At 35.2% G+C, this 21,392-nt stretch overlaps 1 protein-coding gene across 14 annotated transcripts in view; it reads left to right on the forward strand.

The window, feature by feature from the left end:
* KCNC2 (potassium voltage-gated channel subfamily C member 2) overlaps nucleotides 1-21,392 on the forward strand; it is a 207,038-nt gene that overhangs the window by 179,289 nt on the left and 6,357 nt on the right. For 4 of the 14 annotated variants that reach the window (XM_086712790.1, XM_086712791.1, XM_086712787.1 and 1 more), the window contains exons 3-4: nucleotides 16,272-17,199; nucleotides 19,268-19,432. In XM_086712790.1, coding sequence (XP_086568916.1) covers nucleotides 16,272-17,199; nucleotides 19,268-19,432 — 1,093 coding nt within the window. Of the gene's footprint in view, nucleotides 1-16,271; nucleotides 17,200-17,605; nucleotides 17,710-19,267; nucleotides 19,433-21,392 lie in introns of all 14 variants that reach the window. The other 10 variants (XM_086712793.1, XM_086712794.1, XM_086712792.1 and 7 more) reach the window with 6 other exon arrangements.

Genomic DNA, 21,392 nt, shown 5'->3' on the forward strand with positions numbered 1-21,392 from the left:
AAAAGAGACACCTTCTCTTTTAGGTTTCCTTCTAAGTCAGCACTGTGCAAGCTCAAGAGAATATTAAATGTAGTATTTTCTAGCTCTATTAAATATTCAGAAGCTTTCCTTCTGTTGTCTCTATATCAAGGACAAGTCCTGTAAACCTTGCTCTGAAAGCTCTGAAATGAGCTAAATAATCTATGAAAACAACCATTTCTTTCTTTGGCTAGAAAATGGAGATTAAAAAATATATACAGGAGGAAAAAGGACTCAGCTCACACTTGTCCATTCGTGCAAATTTCAGAATTTTTTTTAGATACTTTAGGCCCAGCATGTATAGTTAACTGTCCAAAAAAATGAACACACAATTGCTTTCTAGCCTTATCTTTGCCTATGTAGAATCAGCGTTTGGTTATTATACTATTTATTTTATAAGGACCTTGAAAAAGTACTGTATACAAATATCAGGAATAAAGCTCAGAAATTTTATTTTCCTAGTTTTATTACTTTTGTACTATTGATGACCAAAGTTTAGCATTCATGTATGCATATTTGCATGTATATAGGTGTATAAAACACTATTTATAGGAATATTGTAATATTTATTTTCTTAATATTTCTGCTCAATAGAGTTGAAGATTCTTGTTAAAAAGTGAATTTAGAGAGCAACATATGCCATAAAACAGAGAGCTTTGACCTTAGTCTTTATACCTCAATTTGCTTTTCTATAAAATGGGTTAATAGAATCTACTGTGCAAAATGTTTTCAGGATTAAATGAGATGAAAATTAATATTTTTAGGACAGATGTGTTTGCTGAACATTACCTATTAATATTATTATGGTTATTATTTTTAGATTATTTTTATTTTTATTATTTTTAGTTGCTACTTTTTTTTCAATATATGAAATTTATTGTCAAATTGGTTTCCATACAACACCCAGTGCTCATCCCAAAATAGTTGCTACTTTTTGAATGACAAAGGCAGTATTTCCCCTGTCATCTTAAAGCTATTGATAATTTTTATTATCACTTAATACTCCCTTGGAACTGTTATCAGTGGCATGGTCATGAATTTCTTACTTTCCTGATGCCTCTTAGGATAACAGATACTGCGTGAGATTTTGAGGGTAAAGTTAGTTAAAAACAATACAAAATAATCACATAGTTCATTGGTTATAGATTTAAAAATGTCTACAATTTAAATAATTTTGATAATAGTATTCAAGAACATTTGGTACTAGTTTGTTTGCTAAACTCTCATCTTCACAATTTCAAAAATATGGTTTGGTGCTATATTAGCTGAGTAGCTTTTTATATTTTGTAAAATTAGCCCATTAAAAAAAATTTAATGTTTATTTATTTTTTAGAGACAGAAACAGAGTCTGAGCAGGAGAGGGGCAGAGAGAGAAGGAGACACAGAATCTGAAGCAGGCTCCAGGCTCTGAGCTGTCAGCACAGAGCCCAACGCAGGGCTCGAACTCATGAAAACACAAGGTCATGACCTGAGCCAAAGTTGAATGCTAACCGACTGAGCCACCCTGGTGCCCCCCATTTTTCTTATTCTTAAAGCAGTACAATTTTTTTTTAATTTGTAATGATCTCTGTGAATAAAAGTGACTTAAGCCCTTGAAAATGCAGTAATGTGTGTGTGTGAGTGTGTGTGTTTACTTGCCACTTATACTTCTCAGCACCAACTGGTTTGTTAATCCCATGAAATCTGGATTCTTTCCTACTTCTTTACTGAAAACGCTTCATCAAGGGAAACTAATGTTGGCGTAATTATCTCATCCAAAAGGCCTTTCTCCATTTTTATCTTCTTTGAACGCTACAGAAATTGACATTGTTAATCCTTCTTGCTTAAAGCCTTGCTTTCTTTTTTATCTCTGACATTGCCCTGCTCTTGTCACTCAAATTGACAGTCTATTCGCTTATTAGTTTTAGTTTATACTTTTCTTCTTATTCTATTTGTTGTTTTCCTAGGCCTTCTTAAAAATCCATTTGGAAGAAGTGGTTGAGTGTAAATAAGTGAAACAAAGTTGAGTTAAACTTTATTTTTGGTCTGGCCATAGTGTTTATTACTTCTTGTCAATATTTATTAAGCACTAGCTTAATGCCATTGACATAAAATGCAAATAAAAATCCCTGCTTATGGGGGCCCCTCGGTGGTTCAGTCAGTTAAGCATCTGACTTTGGCTCAGGTCATGATGTCATGGTTTGTGGGTTCGAGGCCAGCTGTGCTGACAGCTCAGAGCCTGCTACTTGCTTTGGATTCTGTGTCTCTCTATCTCTCTGCCTCTTCCCTACTCATGCGCTGTCTCTCTCTGTCTCTCAAAAATAAGTAAACATTGAAAAAAAATTTTTTAAAATGTGTACTTATATCACAAGATTGTGTTTTACAAATGAAGCAGAAAATAAAATATTGCAGAAATGAGATAAGTGCTATAGTAGAGATATGAGCAAGAAACTAATTGAGAAAGTGCTTAATTTTGCCTCAGATTTCAGGAATTTCAAAGACCAAAGGATTTCTGAGTCAAGTCTTAAATACTAGGTAGTTCTTTGCCAGTCATTCAAAGGAAAAAAGCATATTGGACAAAGGAACTCTATGTACAAAGGTATGAGGATTGGAGTTCCTGGTATATTAGGCAAGATGGTGATATTCACAGTAGAAAGGTATGTAAGGTGCACATAAAGAAATTCCTTGAATAATATATCAGGAACATTGTGTATCCTATAATGGGAGCCATTAAATGATTTTAAGCGGATGAGTGACATAATCATATTTGTTCCCTTGAAGGAGTGCTTATTTCTAGTAATCCAGAAACAGCTAATTAAAGGCAAATTAAAAGCTAAGCCATTAGCACTGGGAATGTAGAGAAGGGAGAAAAATACTAGAGATATTTCCAGTCTGAGAATCTACAGGATTTAGGAATATGACCAATGAAGATGCTGGGGAAGAAAAAAATAAATCTAAGTAGTAAATTAGTTAATTGGTAAATGATGGTTCAGAATAAAAGAAATATATAGAATGGAATAGAATAGAATAGAATAGAATAGAATAGAATAGAATAGAATAGAATAGAACAGGCAGAATAGATTTCAGTAATATATTGGGCAAGTAGAGTTTGAAGTTCCTTTTAAACCTTCACTATTAAAATGCATGATAATCACTGTGATGGTTAGTTTTATGTGTCAATTTGGTAAACATTTCTGGATATTTCTAGAAGACATTAGCATTTGAGTCAGTACACTGAGTGAAGAAGAACCCCTCCCCAGTGTGGGTGAGCATCATCCAACGTGTTGAGGGTCCAAATAGGACAGAAAGGCAGAGGGAGGTGAATTTTCTCTCTCTGCTTCAGTGGGGATTCCATCTTCTCCTGACTTTGAAAATTGGAACTCCTGGCTCTTGGGTCACCAGACTCAGACATAGGCTACCCTGGTTCTGAGGTCTTCAAACTTGGACCAGGACTACCCCACCGTCTTTCCCAAGCCTTCATCTGGTAGACAGCAGATGGTGGCACTTCTTAACCTTGGTAATCATGTAAGCCAATTCCTCATAATAAGTCTCTTTCTATGTACTTAGGTATATCCTATTCGTTCTGTTTCTCTGGAGAATCCAGACTAGTAGAGTTATTATTTTGATTGCCATTATATCATTTGTTATTTAATTGAGCCTGAAGAACCTTGTGGATTTGGCGAATTATGATAAATCACACACAGAAAGGTATAAGCTGGAGATTGACATGTGAGCTATCACTGGTGCATTGATGGCATTTGGAATCATGGAAGTAGAAGAGATTACTAAATTTCAAAAGATTCCGGTATTTAAGCAGATGTGGATAGATTTCTGTGACTCCTGAGAATTACTTAGTTTAGCTCTCACTTCATTCATGACAGTTTTAAAATTGTTAACATAACAAATGCATGTTTTTTATTTACTTTATAATCTAGTAAAGGAGCTGATTGTATTGAACATTGCCTTGGAGACTTTATGATCTTGTATGGAGTCACTGGTAGGCCATATTAATATTTATAGAAAGGTTAGGAGATACTTATTTTCCATGATTAGGATGTAATCCAGTGATGTGAGCAAACATATTTTTAATGAAAAAAATTACACTGAAGTGTAATTGGCATACAATATCCTGTTAGTTTTAGCTGTACGTCATAGTGATTTGATATTTTTATACATTATGAAATGATCCCCATAAGTCTAGTTGCCATCTGTCACCATATAATGTTATTACAGTAGTATTGACTATATTCGCAATGCTCTACATTACATCTCCATGACTTAGAAAAATAATTTTTTAAAAAGAATAAAATTTCTGGAAGAGGAAGAGTAAAGTGAGAAGGGTGACATTATTTTACATTTTTGTAGATCTGTTTCATGTCTGACTTAATAGAAAGTGGCTGGATTCTCCTATCTTCTTGGCACATTCATTCTGTTGTAATATACCACATCATGTTGCCCCTGGAAAACTCCTCTATAAACTGGTAAGACAATGAGAATGAAAAAAGAAAAAAGTATTATAATATTATTTCAAACTAATTTTGATTTTATAGACCCAAGAAAAGGGTCTCTGGACTGCTAGTAATTCCAGGCCACATTCTGACAGCTGTTGATATAGTTAAATTGCTTAGGCAAACAACATTAAGGTTCACCTTATAGGATTTCCAATTACATAGCCAATCAATTCCTCTCTATTTTAAATATGACTTTTCTGCTTCTTGTATTGAAAGTACCAGTTAACCCAGGAGCTTTTGTTTTGCGGGATATAGGAAATGTGCCCCTGGGAAGAATCTGCATCTATTTGCAAGAGTATCCAAGATTTCCAGGCAGATCAGGAACTGAGACTCTAGTATTCTTTCTCCAGGTAGGCATACTTGCTGAAGTAGACTAGAGTGGATTGGAGGGGTCCTGACCCAGCTTAGTAGTAAGAAAGAACAAATATCCACCAAAACAAAAGATCTTGAAGAAAAAGGAATGCACACATAAACCATGGGAGACTCTCAGGACTTGGCTATCTGTGCATATGGTTATGTTTTAGAAAGGATTACTGAGCAAGCAGGTATGGAAAAAGAATGCTAACATTTGAGACTAAAGCTTGGGATTCCCTATGTTGTATAGGGACTAGACCAGCAGAGGTGCTCTAGTAGGCTAGACAGATGTGTTGAAAGTGTATAGAGTGTTGAAAGAAACAGACTTATCAGAGTCAACAAATCTTTGGCAGGTGTTTGTAAGCTAGTCACCTCCCTTTGCCTTCCACTAGCATTCTATTTACCTCCCTCACTTTCAACTAAGTTAAACAGGATTCTTGCATAATTTAATTTGGAAAGTGTTGGCCTCAAGAAAGATATCCTAGGACTTAAGAGTAGATAGGGTTTAAAAATGTGACCTCCTAGGTATTCCTAGATCATGATGGTGTAGGTCATATCATTACAAGACAAACTAAATCATTTAAAAATGAATTTAAGACAATATATAATAAATGTTGAAGTTTTGGAGGGAGTTTTCAATAGTTGGAATTTAAGAATTACAATTCATGTTTATGCTATGAAGTGACTATAAGCTGTTATTCTTAAGACTAAAAACTGTAAAATTCTTATCTAGTAAAGCAATTATAAAAATTATTTTCATGCAATATATCAATTCCAAAGACTTTAAATTTCATCATAAGACTTAGAGAACTAAAATGATCCTGTGTATCCATATTTGATGACTTTTAATTGTAGTTAAACTTTGAACACCATAATTCATTGTGATAATACTAATGTCATGTATAGGCCTCCCTTGCCTGTATCCTAGAAAATTACACTCAGGTGTGAGTGGATAAGCCAAGTAAAAATTTCAGTGAAATTCCTGTTGCATAGGGAAAAAAATGTAGAGAGAATGATGTGTATCTATATTGGATAAAGGTATCAACATGGTGGAATATCTTTATCAGGAGTCACATAAGTCTCAGTGATCAAAAAATATTTGGGTATCTTGACTTGAGAAATCTAAATCTTATATTGTTTTATATCAATTTTATACCTATCTACATAATATATTCATACTTGTATCTGTATATCATATCATATCTGTATATAGTATACATATCTATCTATACATATAAACACATTTGATACATTGATATAAATATAAAACATATATGTGTTATAAACACTCACATGATTATATACAGTTACATGTAGGTTAATCTTCTTCGCCTTCTTTACTAATTTCTGAATTTAGTAATCATATATGTTTTTGGCATCCCCACTGAGGAAAGATCTAATTCAACGTTATAAATCCAATAAAGTTTTTGGAACTGCTTTTAAACAGTAAAACTTGAATGAAGAGAAGTTGATTTTACCAGCCTCAAAAGAGGCTGAAGTAATTGTCAACTCTGCAAGGAACCAGCAGACGCAGGGCTGTAGTTGTCCCTATGTGGTTGGCCCTTGAGGATATTCTTACTAATGAAAGAGACCATTTTCTTTCTCTAGAGACCACAGCTCTGTGAACAACACCACATTCTTGTTAATTACGGCAAAGCTAGTATATGAGACTTGAATACATACATAATTAAGAGCATCTGCTAAATTTAAGGTGCTGGGCAAAAGAAGGCAAATGGCAATCTGCCAATGTATAATTTCTGTGGCATAATAAAATCAGCATAATGGTCATTGAGAATGAAGATCCAAGCTTAATCCTCTCTTGGTTATTAATTTCTTTGAATTTTCTTTTAAAATAAAACATATAATACATGATTAAATTTTTTATAAAAAAATTAAACTTTGAAGATATGTATAGAATCAGTTACAGTTCTCCATTAGCAACACATTCACATGATGCCACTCTTATAACTATTGCTAAGAATGTAATGTTGCTATTTATTTATAAGCATGCATTAGTTGTACATAGAGATTGTACATAGAGTTGTACATAGAAGTTGTATTAGACTCTACATATTGTTGTACCACAGTCATCTTTTTGTTTAATAGGTTTCATTGGATATCATTCCATATTTAGCTGCCTCATTCTTTGTAATGCTATATACCATTGACTTACACTTTTTTTTTTTTTGACAAATAATGCTTCAGTGAATGTCCTTCCACATATATCCTTGTACTTTTGTATCCACATTTTACCAGAGTAAATTTCTAAAAGTGGAAATTTTGGATCAGGAAGTACTATGAGCTCTGATTCCTCATAGTTGGAAGTCCTTGCTCATGTCTTTATTTAATTATTTAAGAGTGAAAAGAAGAATGTGTATAATAAGAATGAAGCATTTCTGTTTGGAAAATATATAATGTCCTTAAAATGCAAACTAAAAATAGATATACCTCATGTGGAATTGCAAAAACTGAAATTCCTTAGTATACACACATACACACAAACACATATTTGAAACTAATGTTACAATTTTTTCCATCTTCATGATTACAGACATTATAGAGCAGGGACAGGGTACACAAGGCAAATAAAGCAAACTCAACTCCCATTTAAACAGATGCAGCATTTTGGCAGTTTTATGATAATGCAGGTTGGCTTAATTGACTTGGGTTGAAAGCTGGCAGTAGCAAATCTTTGCAATTTAGGATGTTCCTCCATAGTTACTTAATTCCCAAGGATCTTAATTCCTACACTACACTAAGAGTTCTGAAATCGGCGTTTACTGCAACATTCTTCACGCTTTCACATCTTAACCTGAAATATGACACCTCTTCTTGAAGCAGGCAACAGTCTTCCTTTTGGCTAACTCAGTCCACCAGCAATCTTAACAGTTATATAAAAATAAAATCGTACTCCCAAGCATTGATTAAAACTGTTGTGGTGGGATCCCTTTTCAGAGCATTAGCTCCATGAGAGAAAATAGATCCTAACCAATTGTTTTCATGAATATAACCCCAGTACAATGTACCTAATGTTTTTTTGCAGCAAAACTGACAAGGTCAGGCAACCCTGATCATCTGACAACTTTATCAGTATGTGCATACAAAGGATATTTAAAGCTGATCCCAGACCAAGTATTGCAACTATAATCCCAAGAAATCATTCAGTTTAAAAATTCTTTTTTTTTTTAGTGCTTATTTATTTTTGAGAGAGAGAGTGAGACAGAGCATGAGCGGGGAGGCCAGAGAGAGGGAGGCACGGAATCAGAAGCAAGCTCCAGGCTCTGAACTGTCAGCATGTCAGCACAGAGCCCGACGCGGAGCTCCAACCACTGACTGAGAACATGACCTGAGCCGAAGTCGGACGCCCAACCAACTGAGCCACCCAGGCGCCCTGAAATCAGTTTTAGTACATAAAGTTCCTGCAAGATGCCAGAGCAAGTGAGAAATCATCTCAAAGCAGAGTGATGGTTCATCATCTTTCACAAGTGAGAGGAAATCAAGGAGGAAAGAAAACTCCTCCTTCCTAAACTCCTCATCCAATTGATGACTTTTTTCACAACCTTAATTGATGAACTCCAGTGACCTCAATTTCCTGATTCGAGGAGTCTGTTTTCAAGGTGATTGTCAAGGTCAAGAAGAGCTTTCAGGCTTTTCTTTGCCATGGCCCATGAATGGGAATCTCCTTTAAGGACTGGAATTTTTGGGCCATGGCAAAGTATATATTTTAGGATTTGTCCTAAAAAATCTCCCTGTAATGTTAATTTCCAACTATTAAATTATGTCATTGACTTTTATTTTCAAATAGAGGTAAGTTTAATTTTTCTTCAAGTTCTTTTCCCCCTTAAAGGTTTATAATATAGGTTGAGGTTTCTAATTGTGAATTAATGGGTAAGGTGACTTTTAAAGGAGATTCTGTGTTGGAGCCAGTGGAATTTTTACATACCAAGTTAAACATACTTCAAAAACACTTTCCTTTTCTAATTTCCCAAGAACTTATCACCTACTTCTTGCCATCAGTCAAGCCTGTGTTTGGCTCTAAAGATATATATTAAGTTCTTCTCTTTGAACAATTTGTGGACTTGTAGAATCAGTAACAAAAGTGTGTGAAAATTGCTACATCAGTGATCTTGGGCTAGGGGAGCACAGAAAAAGGCCACTTAATCAGTCTGGTCCTCATTATGTTTGGCACTTTTGAGGTTCTTATAGAGTTCAGTTTTATTCGTTTTAATACTAACAGGAAAGAGAAAATGATGAAACAAAAATATAGCTTGCTTTCCTCCTCTTTCCTCCTCTTTCTGTCAGCCTATTATACATACTTAGAGATCTACTTGAATCTTTGCACTGAGGTAGATAGACATACTATCTTCTATGTAGAACTGCACTTTGAGGGCTTTCTCTTCATGGTCGCTAATTAGAAAACAAAACAAAACAAAAACAGAGTATTAGACACTCATCAAGCTAATCATGGACACTGGGCTTAGGGAGAAAAACTGGCTGCTTATTACATCCACAAGTCAATCTTGTAGCAGGGCATCTCCCTTCTAAATGTCCCTGAGATGATACATGAGTTCTGTGAATTCAGTCAACATAACACCTAGAGCGCTTTCTAAAATTGTAATTATTTAGCATGCTTTATCTTATTTTCATTTAATGCCTGTAAGAGTTTGTGATCTTATCACAGGGGAAAAGGAGGAGAGAAATGACAATGTGATTTTCTTCCTCAACTCCTTGATAAGATTCCATTAACAGAATGAATGGAAGCTACTGAGGGCAATGTTTGGACCTACAGACCAGTTCAATTTGCTCCTGCTATAAATTTGGCTCTTTCTTTCTTTCTTTCTTTCTTTCTTTCTTTCTTTCTTTCTTTCTTTCTTTCTTTCTTTCTTTCTTTTTTTGCTTCAATATGCATATTTTATTATTTCATTTCTGTTAGTTCCTTTTCCTCACATCATTTTTATTCTCACTAGAATGTGATCTACCTTATTATTTTGTTCATTTATTTATTCTTTCATTAATTCTTTCATCCTTCTATCCAGCCAGCCAGCCATCCTAAATACTAACCACTGTGCCAAAAGCAGGAGCTACAAAAATGGATATGAAATCATTCTGGTCCTTAAGCACTTTCCAGTTTGTGAAAGAGAAAAACAAATAAAACCTCTTCCCTCCCACCATTTCTTTCCTTTTTAATTTCTTTTACTTAATATTATTCAAACTAACCTCATATTTACCCATTTGGGCTTAACTCAGAGAGTCAGAAAAACAAAACAAAACAAAACAAGATATTTTCTGTATCCAAGTCTCTTAAAATTAAGTTCAAATGAAGTGTACAAATTCCTTGATAATGGATTCCAAGTCTTGCCTCCAGATGATTCTAGGTCTTCAAGGCTTCTGGGGTCACCTTTTCATCTGATACTCAAACTAAGTTCCCAATAAACTGAGCTCTTATTTTTCATTCTATGGGGAGATCTTTCTCTCTTAATAACTCAATAACTCTAATACTCTCACAAGGGCTACATTTCTCCTGATTATCTTTTACTCTTATTTAGTACTCTTCTAAGTTTTTGAACCTCACTGTATCTTGCCTCTATGGTTGACTGCTCCCCTCCTTTTGTCTTTGCATGGCCCAATACCTTCATCACTCGAAGCACCATCAACACCAGGTTCTTTTGTACAACCACCTTTTGCTGAAGGCATAGCAGAGCAAGCAGCACCTTAAAGTTTGGTATTCCCCATTGGTGTCCCAAAGTTCTGCTGCTGTACCACTCAGGGATCTCTCATTTGCTTGCTCCTTCCCATTATGGGACTTTCCTCATCCTCAAAGAACTATCCCGTTTCTTTCTCTCTGGATTTCAATTTCCTTCCAACTTCCCCACTTTTAAGTTGTCAGAAGACAACATTCAATTTTTTACCATGTTATTATGAAGAATACTTTAGTTCTGTGTTATGACCTTCCCATTCTAGACCATTTCTAGTGTCTTTAGACTTTATAAATAAAAAATGCCTATCTAGCTTGTTTTTTTAAAGCAAAACAGTCATCTACTTCTGGAATGAATGTCTCTTTCCCATAATGACAGTTTGTATCTTTTTTTATACTCTTTTTTATTTTCCTATTATACTATTATCACACTCTGTCAGAATTACAAAGTCCTTAAAAACTAAAGATATACAGAGCTATAAAAATTACAATGAAGAATAATAAAAATACAAAATCATGTGGTTCTTTAAATAATGCTAATGAAAATATTGATAAATTCAAGTTCCAAGCAACTTGTAAAAACACAGACAACTTTTGGCTTTCAAAGTTTTTGTGTCTTAGAGTTGTGTATATTTAGAGGCTGTTCATTTGCTTTGTTTCTTCACCAATATTTGTGTAGAAGCCAGAATTATGTCACAACTCACATGCAAAGACACACACACACACACACACACACACACACACACACACACACAGGTTTAGGAAGATTCTTTTAAGAGTCTACAAATGCTTATAATTTAGAAACTTCTCCAATTCATTTAGTAATGAATTATCAACTTTGTATTATCAAGTTGAAAATACACTGAAACAGTGTTTTTCAAACTTTGATATGCATAGCAATCACTACAAAAGCTTGTTGAATGCAAATTCCCTTTCCCTAAACAAGAGAATCTGTGTCTGATGTGTCATGTGGAGGGTAAGGAATTCACATTTGTGTAAGCTCCCCAGGTGTATTCTAATGAATGTGACTAAATTTCTTTTCTAGGAATATGGATGGGCAAGTATTAATTAATTAACTTATTTATTTATTTATATTTTAGTTAGTTGACGTACAGTGCAATATTGGTTTCAGGAGTAGAATTCAGTGATTCATCACCTACATACAACACCCAGTGCTCATCATAACAAGTGCCCTCCTTTTTAAAAATATTTATTTATTCATTTTGAGGGGGGAGAGGAAGAGTGGGAGAGAGAGAGAATCCCAAGCAGGCTCTGCACTGTCAGTGCTGAGCCCAACATTGGGCTTGATCTCAACGAATCTTGAGATCATGACCTGAGCCAAAATCAAGAGTTGGACACTTAGCCAACTGAGCCACTTAGGTGCCCCAACAAGTGCCCTCCCTAATACCTATCACCCATCTAACCCATCCTCCTCCCACCTCCCTCCATCAACCCTCAGTTTGTTCTCTATCTTTAAGAGTCTCTTGTAGTTTGTTTCCCTCTTTTCTCTTTCCCTCACTTCCCATATGTTCATCTGTTTTGTTTCTTAAATTCCACATATGAGTGAAATCATATGATATTTGTCTTTCTCCAATTGGCTTATTTCTCTTAGCATAATATATTCTAGCTCCATCCATGTCATTGCAAATGACAAGATTTCATTCTTTTTGATGGCTGATTAATATTCCATTGTATATATATAGCACATCTTCTTATACATTCATCAGTTGATGGACATTTGGGCTCTCTCCATAGTTTGGCTATTGTTGATAATGCTGCTATAAACACTGGGGTGCATGAACCCCCCAAAATCTGTATTTTTGTATCCTTTGGGTAAATAACCTACTATTGCAATTGTTGGGTCATATGGTAGTTCTAGTTTTACTTCTTTGAGGACCCTTCATACGGTTCTCCAGAATGGCTGCACCAGTCTACATTCCCACAAACAGTGCAAGAGGGTTCCCCTGTCTCCACATCCTTGCCAACACCTGTTGTTTCTTGTGGTGTTAATTTTAACTATTCTGATAGGTGTGAGGTCAGTATCTCATCGTGGTTTTGATTTGTATTTCCCTGATGATGAGTGACGTTGACCATTTTTATGTGTGTCTCTTAGCCACCCGGATGTCTTCTTTAGAAAAGTGTCTGTCTATTCATGTCTTCTGTGGGTGGATAATTAAAATGGGTAATTTAACAAGATTATTCATGTTACTTAAACTCCAACCACCAAGTGTAGTACCTTATGACTCTGCTAACCTTTTTCTGACAACATGATAACTCATTTAATGAACATAAGCCTCAGGTTCGGGTAGTACTTATTGAGGTAATAATTATATATTTTTAAAGTATAAATAATAATGATTTATAGTATTTGCATAGAACTTTAAGTTAAAAACCACTTTAACCTATATATCTTGTGTTTTTACTTCATCCCAAACAATGGGGCTGTTACAATAATTTAAGACAAGTGAATTCTAAAGCTTTCCCAATAAGCCAGCAAGTCCAAGGGAGGACCATAAGCAATCAAACTACTTTAAAGTCTCCTTACAGCCTCATTTTAAAACCTAGGAAATATTTCTAGTTTATTTAAAGCTCTTTAGGAAAAGAGGTTAACCTTTAAAATGTCAGAGCCTCTGTGCTAGCTTGGGCTTTAATCATCGTAATTTGTGCAAAAGAGGCAGACTTGGAAAACCTTCTGCTCCTGCAGTGTTACAGTAAAGGCATCACTTGAGAAAGCCAGATTGAAAAAGTCCAGACGTTTTGTTAAAATTTCCTACTGTGTTATATACGGGTCTCCTGTTTCCATCAAGTTAGCCTTCATTTATCCCTTAAATTCCAGTCTATTGATATTTTGTCAGAGGTGTCTATGACCCCTCAGTCTAAATAAAGCCCCGTTTTTGAGACTTTCTATCCTTCATTGCATTTATCACAATTGTAATTATATATTTTTTGCATGGTTCATTATTTAATGTCTGTGTCCCTAATGGATTGTGAATTCCTCAAATGCAGGGATTGTGTTTTGTTATCTACTGTTAAATTGAAGCCCTAACCCTGTGGCCTGGCACAGAGAGGCACCTAATTCATACTTGAATGAATGAATGAAGAGTAAGAAAATGTTCCCTCATAAAAGGTCCCAGTGTTTTGTATTTACAAGCATCAAAGTACCCTAGAAAACTGTCTTTGTTGTTTGGGATATGGCTGGGAAGTGAGGACAGATTTTGAAACAGCAGTGTTGGGAAGTCCCATTCAATTCACCTGAATGTAGGTGGAGAGAGTTTGGCAAAGTTAACTGAAAAAATGCTGACTGAGGAATACTAGACGCATAAAATAAAATTACAGTTTGCTTTAACTGCCTTATATTGTCTACCCGCCTTGTAGATAGAATGTGTGCACTAAAACTTTTGACATTTCATCTGAAATGCTGGAGACTGGATGTGGATGGGGGAGCATGTGGCGGGGGTGGGGGGGCTTGGTGGGGGCATCAACATATACCCACCAGCAGGGCTCTGATGACAAAAAATTTCAGGGGGAATCAGAAACAAATCTATAGATAAAATTGTGATTACATTAAGAAGTAATGCATGCATCAAGGATGATTGGTTCTTCCTCTAGAAGATACTATCTTCTAAAGCATCTAGAGGGTCTTAGTGATACTGTTACAACAAGTAATTATTAAAAAATGAACTCTATATTTATTTGGACAAAGGGAAAGCTGAGTGAAAACATGTTAGTGTCTTGCATTATGTCTGGGAAAAGATATTAGTGAAACCATAATGTCAAAACCAAGGGAGATTGGAAGATATGCATGGGGGAGTAAGGCAAAACCATGAAAATGGCATGCTTTGTAATTCTTTTAAAAAAAATTTTTTTTTTCAACGTTTATTTATTTTTGGGACAGAGAGAGACAGAGCATGAACGGGGGAGGGGCAGAGAGAGAGGGAGACACAGAATCGGAAACAGGCTCCAGGCTCTGAGCCATCAGCCCAGAGCCTGACGCGGGGCTCGAACTCACGGACCGCGAGATCGTGACCTGGCTGAAGTCGGACGCTTAACCGACTGCGCCACCCAGGCGCCCCATGTAATTCTTTATGAACAGTGTACCAACTGTTACCCTGCATAGATACAATTTCAGAATTTGAGGTGGTTCTTTAAGGCAGATAGTTACCATCCTAAGATGTTTTCTTTTAGTCCTTTTGTATCTCTCTTACACTGAAACTCAACCAGGAAAAAAAGGAGGTAGTTTCAATCTCTTCTTGAGACTTAGATCTTTTCAATGGTATGGGTGAAGAACAGGTATTAGGGGACAGTTTTGGGATTTGGATATACCCTAATATTTCCAAGTAAGGGCTACCCTCCACTTGACTGATGACCTCTTGTTCTTACATAATTAATTAATTTGGATATTCAAGGGGCAATCCCTTGGTGCTCATTACACACGCTAAGTCTAAGGGCATTATCAGAGAGCACTAGAACTCTACAGGCTTCTTTGAAAGCCTCTAGTACTACTGACTGTCACAGTACCATTCACTCAGACAACTGGGTGTTAAGTTTTCAGAGCTTGAATATTAAGAAGTATGTGATCCCAAGATAAGTAAATGGTTTAACATATTTGTATTCAACATGCGAGCGTTTGGTAGTTAACAGAACAATTGGGAGCAAAACTTATCAGGTTAGGGTGTTTCGTCTATCCTTTTGTTATCTTACATCTTGCAAAAGTAGCTTAAACTCTGCTAATATTGTAGAACTGTAAAATATGGTAATAGTAGTGTTATGAGTATGGATATGAGTTAATTACATAATTTGTTTTTATGAATGTCTGGCAGTAATAAGAACTATATAAGGAGAGATTTTATTATTATTATTCTGTATTAGTGGGTGTGTGTATTCACATGGGGACTGATGAAATGAACTAAAAAGTTGAATTACAAAAAAAAAAAACCCTGCAATTTTATAGCATGCTACTCTAATAACACTTGGAGTTCTTTTTCAGGTGAGAAAGAAAATTGTCTTTTAATTTGTTCCTTAACTCTGTTTCTCTCTCTTCAGTCTTGTTGACTATTCCTCTTCCCTAGATTTGTTCGTTTGGACAAGTCTCCACCTTAAGCTGATACAATTTAACTTTAACATAGCTCAAAAGTTTTTTGTTTTTTTTTGTTTTTGTTTTTTTTTTTTCATGTCCATACCTATGACAACTTGGAGAATTTTATTTATAGCTAAAAACCTACAGTTAAATTTGGGTAGCTTCCAAATTTCCATCAGTAAGAACTGTACCTTATATTTATAGATGTAAAACTTGATCTAATACATGAAGGTTTCTAGGATCAGAACCAATATCTGGAGCCACTGTCTACATTTTTTTCTTTAGTCTGTTGCCCTTTAACGTTGTTTTGGATTGATTTTTATGCTTTCTTAACAGGTATATTTTCTTATACAAAAGAGTCAAGAAATTATTTTCCAACATAAGCAAAAGTTTTTGCCTATATAACAGAAAACAGAACTTGAAACAAATTACATGTGCAACTCTAATTAATGATACCTACACATCTCTTCTTTCACGTAAATAACATCCCAAGCAAAACCTCCAAAATCTCCAAATATGCTTTTGTTCTTTTTCATCTGCGGGGATCAATGCTCTTAGATTTGGATCAAAGTATATTATAGTTCAGATCACTCTTTGTTTCTTTTTTTATTTCTTTCCCTCCCCCCGCCCCCTACAGTTTATTGCTTTTGCTTCTTTATTCTTCATCCTGGTTTCGATCACAACCTTTTGCCTGGAGACACATGAAGCTTTCAATATTGTTAAAAACAAGACAGAACCAGTCATCAATGGCACAAGCGTTGTTCTGCAATATGAAATCGAAACGGATCCTGCCTTGACGTATGTAGAAGGAGTGTGTGTGGTGTGGTTTACTTTTGAATTTTTAGTCCGTATCATTTTTTCCCCTAATAAACTTGAATTCATCAAAAATCTCTTGAATATCATTGACTTTGTGGCCATCCTACCCTTCTACTTAGAGGTGGGACTCAGTGGGCTGTCATCCAAAGCTGCTAAAGATGTACTTGGCTTCCTCAGGGTGGTAAGATTTGTGAGGATCCTGAGAATCTTCAAGCTCACCCGCCATTTTGTAGGTCTGAGGGTGCTTGGACACACGCTTCGAGCTAGCACTAATGAATTTTTGCTGCTGATAATCTTCCTGGCTCTAGGAGTTTTGATATTTGCTACTATGATCTACTATGCCGAGAGAGTAGGAGCTCAACCTAACGACCCTTCAGCTAGTGAGCACACGCAGTTTAAAAACATTCCAATTGGCTTCTGGTGGGCTGTAGTGACCATGACTACCTTGGGCTATGGGGATATGTACCCCCAAACATGGTCAGGGATGCTGGTGGGAGCCCTGTGTGCTCTGGCTGGAGTGCTGACAATAGCCATGCCAGTGCCTGTCATTGTCAACAACTTTGGGATGTACTACTCCTTGGCAATGGCGAAGCAGAAACTTCCAAGGAAAAGAAAGAAGCACATCCCTCCTGCCCCTCAGGCAAGCTCACCTACTTTTTGCAAGACAGAATTAAATATGGCCTGTAATAGCACACAGGGTGACACGTGTCTGGGCAAAGACAATCGGCTTCTGGAACATAACAGATCAGGTAAGGCACAATTTCAAATGCATGCCATTAAATACTTTATAGACCAGTATGTCCCTTAGGTAGAAGGCAACCATTTTCATTCTCTGTAAACTTTCATGAGTTTTCAGTTCTACCCCTTCGCAAAACATGTGTTTGTATCAGGCTTGTAGATAGCTAGACTGTAGCCTGTAGCTTTTCTCAGTAGATTCCAAGTAGAAGCCTGCGTAGCTGGTCTATAGAGTTTTCCTGCTTTAGTGGGAATGCCCTCTGCTGATGGTGCCAATATTTTCTTTTGCCTGTTTGTTGCTCTTGTGCCAATGTTTCTTTGTTCCCCTGCACGATGTGATGGTATGATATTGGCCATTTTCCATCTTTCATTCTCAAAATGTTGCTTTCCATATCATTTGGCTTGGCGTGTTTGTCTCAGTTTTATCTCTGCCACATGGGGCCATGCATCTCAACCTAATTCACAAGAAGCAGTTGCTTAAAAAGAATGGATGCTTATATTTGAAAAGCCTGAACACCAAAAAGGTGATATGGAAGATAGCCCTTTTGATAATACAAGTTGTTGCTAGTAATATTCTGGAGGGTTGATTAAATTTTCATGATTGTTAACTTAGGTAGGATCTTCAGTATAATCCCTTTAGATTGGGTAAAATGCTATGTGATATAATAGACTCACCATTATTCTGGAGATAGATGATCTGCTTTGTCTAATCAATGGCAAAGTTGAATTTCCCTGTGGATTTCCTTTTTTCTACACTACGCATTGGGTGCTCTGTTCCCTCCCAAAATGAATTTTGGGTGATATATTGCTGAATCCCTTCTCCTCTCCATTGCCATAAATAATCTAGACAACATCAACTGATAATTGATGTTCATTTTGCCAAAGTTATAGGCAGTAGTGTCCTCTCTATTGTGTATGGGTACAGATGAAGTATTTTGTAGATTAAACAATTTAATTAGCTTTGAGCCCACTAGGAAAATTTAAGATATGTGCATTCCCTGTAACTTAGATATATTTAATATTTTTCTTGTAAAAAAAGATTTATGATAATCCTATGTGAATACTTTTGCATAATTCAGAAATGACACCAATTACACAGAGCAAGCAAGCAAACAAACAAAAAAGGCAAGTAACATTTCCATAGGTCCCTTCATTAGTTTCCAGAAGTTTTTGTGAAGTAAGTGGGGAAAAAAATGTGGCTGGAACTAAAATGCTTTCTTAAATATATTATTCATAAAGATCTTTTTGTTCATTTAGTACATTGTTCTGCAGATTCTGTCAATATATCTAAAAACTATTAGGCCAAGAATGTCTTTATGAATAGTGGAGTTTAGTTGATGTTGGTCTCATCAGACTGTTCTCAGTATACCTGTGCAGATTCCTTATGAAGGGCATGGAAAAAGAGGACAAACTCTCAACCTGGGTAAATATTGTTATAACAAGCTAGCATCTAGGCCAATAGGATGTAAATGTCTTTGGCAAGCATATAGAAGTAAACAGTTGTTTCAAGGGCATTTGGAGAAGTTAATCTTATTCCTTCATTATGCTCAAAAAATATTTTTCATTTCAAAAAGGAGAACCTGGACATAAAGTGAGATTTTGGATTTATTTTATTAATATTTTGGGGGAAATTACTTTCAGCAAATATTAAAAGCCTGTGTCTTAACTCCAAAGACAAATATGTACCTTGGAGTTTTTCCTTAAGTAGGCTCCACTTTTAAAGATTCCTATTCACAGTAACTAGAAAGCATGTCAAAAATCTTAAGATATTAATGTGTGTGCTAGTTCATTATCACACTTGTTTTGAATTCATATTAGTTCTGTGAAAGTCAGTTTCCTACTAAATGGGATCCAAAATGGAATTGAAATTTCCCAAGAACATTTCTCTCCTTTTCAATACATTTCCATTTTGCTCCATGTAGATTTTTGTAATGAGTGATGAAAATCCTTTTTCTTATCATGATGTGATTACTGTGTTTTGTATATGGAGTGACTGTACTATGGACATTCAGTGTAAACTCTTTGTACTGTCTCATTTCCTCATCCATCACTGTCTGTCAATGGGCATGGTGCTGTGACCAGTGTTATCAGGTGACGACAGTACAGGAAGTGAGCCGCCATTATCACCCCCAGAAAGGCTCCCCATCAGACGCTCTAGTACCAGAGACAAAAACAGAAGAGGGGAAACATGTTTCCTACTGACAACAGGTGATTACACGTGTGCTTCTGATGGAGGGATCAGGAAAGGTAGGCATGCATTTAATCAGATCCTAACAGGTGACTTAGAAATTAAGTGCTACTAATATATGGAGTGATATAAATGCTCTTTCGTCATTTTCTAGGAAAAACTGCACACAGTGTTGTTTCACATTTCTCATCATCTCTTTTCTCATTATAAACATTTAAAGTACATATCATAACAGTACACTTGACTGTCATATCTGAAAGGTATTTCATCTTTCTTTCTTTTTCTTTCTTTCTTTTCTTTCTTTTCTTTCTTTCTTTCTTTCTTTCTTTCTTTCTTTCTTTCTTTCTTCATTCATTTCTGTCTTCATTCATTTCAGTCTTCATTCATTCATTCATTCATTCATTCATTCATTCATTCATTCTTGTTTTTGGTTTTCCATTTGTCTATGGGAAGAATTGTAATGGGGTATTTAAAAATTAAGTTGCTCATCTAATTATCTTAATATAATATACTCAGCAGTCTTTAAAAGTTATCTTTTAAACTACAAGTAATAAAACTCGGTAATTGGCTCTATGCATATATTTGATAAGTAATTGATAGAACAATAAGGCTTTTTTCAAAGAAAAGCTTTAAACATTCTCTAATTAAATCTCTTATCCAGTATTTGGGCAGTCTTTGCCATGATTTATCTGAATGTCACAAGGTTAAAAAGATATAACATCCCTGGCCATATAAAACAGTATATCCAATCACTTAAAAGGCTACTTGTGTACTTATATAATGTGATACAGAATTTCTCTTCAAGGCAATACTAATAATTTTAAGTTTATTACTATTTTCAACCCACATTGAACTGTGACTTGCACACAGAAGATACTCAATAACACTTGTTGAATGAGTATATTTTGTTGGTTAGGCATCTTGGTCAAGGAATATAACAGTATTGAAGCACCACTCCACCATGTGCTTCCAATTTTCTAGATTATGCCACTGTCTCTGACCATTCCCTAGGTGCTGTTTTTTGTTTTTGTTTTGAGTAAACTTTATGGATCTCAGGACAATTGGGCCCTTTTACCTGCTCCTTAAGAAATAATTTTGTGACATTACCTACCCTGGTCCAAGGGCTGATATGCTCTTTGATTACTCCTACTTTGATAATTCTGTTTGCTTTATTGCCATGGTTCTCTTTCTCTGTTTATTGACAGAATAGAGAAAGAACTGTAATTATTTCTTATGCAATGTACTGAATTTGAATGAAAACCAATCCAAAACTTTCATATTAGTGCAACTGTGTTTTAAAAATACTTCACTTTTTGCTATTCATTGCAGTTTCTCCCAATCGAATACTTTAACATTTTAAGCCTTCAATATTTATTTTGTGATGTCTTCTTTGAAATGTCTCATTACCCATATTGTACTTCTCTTTCATTGCTTCTGAACACTTTTTATTGTCCTGTCTCCATGCCTTTGATCTCAAAAGAGAAGTCAGACTCTTCTTTTATTGCTTTAGTATGTAATATTTCAAATACTTCTTCATTTCAGCTACTTCCATTCCTCTGCATCTATTCTTTATACCAAAATATATTTCAATTATTTGAATATGTTTATTTGATTGTTTGCTAATTTACATTTAAATATTAAGTGCTAGAACAATTTTTTAAATATTTTATGATAGTTAATATCCTATCATTGTACTTAAGCAAAATATGTATACATACATTAACTGATGATAATAACGTATAACTAATAATTTATTGTATAGAACATTATATTTTAAGTACATTACATATCTTAACCCACTATATATGTGTATATATATATATGTATATATGTATATATATGTATATATGTATTTATATGTAATGTGTGGCTATATTTTTATACATTTTTGAACATCACATAATAAAGTATCACATCCAATGCTTATACTAAGGTTACATGGTTAAGAACTTAGCTAAATTTTTTTCCTTCCACTGTCAGACAATATTTGAATTTTAAACTATCAAAGGAGATCACATA

The sequence above is a fragment of the Puma concolor genome, chromosome B4 (assembly GCF_028749965.1).
Source record: "Puma concolor isolate L17-30 chromosome B4, mPumCon1.1.hap2, whole genome shotgun sequence".
Lineage (NCBI taxonomy): Eukaryota > Metazoa > Chordata > Mammalia > Carnivora > Felidae > Puma > Puma concolor.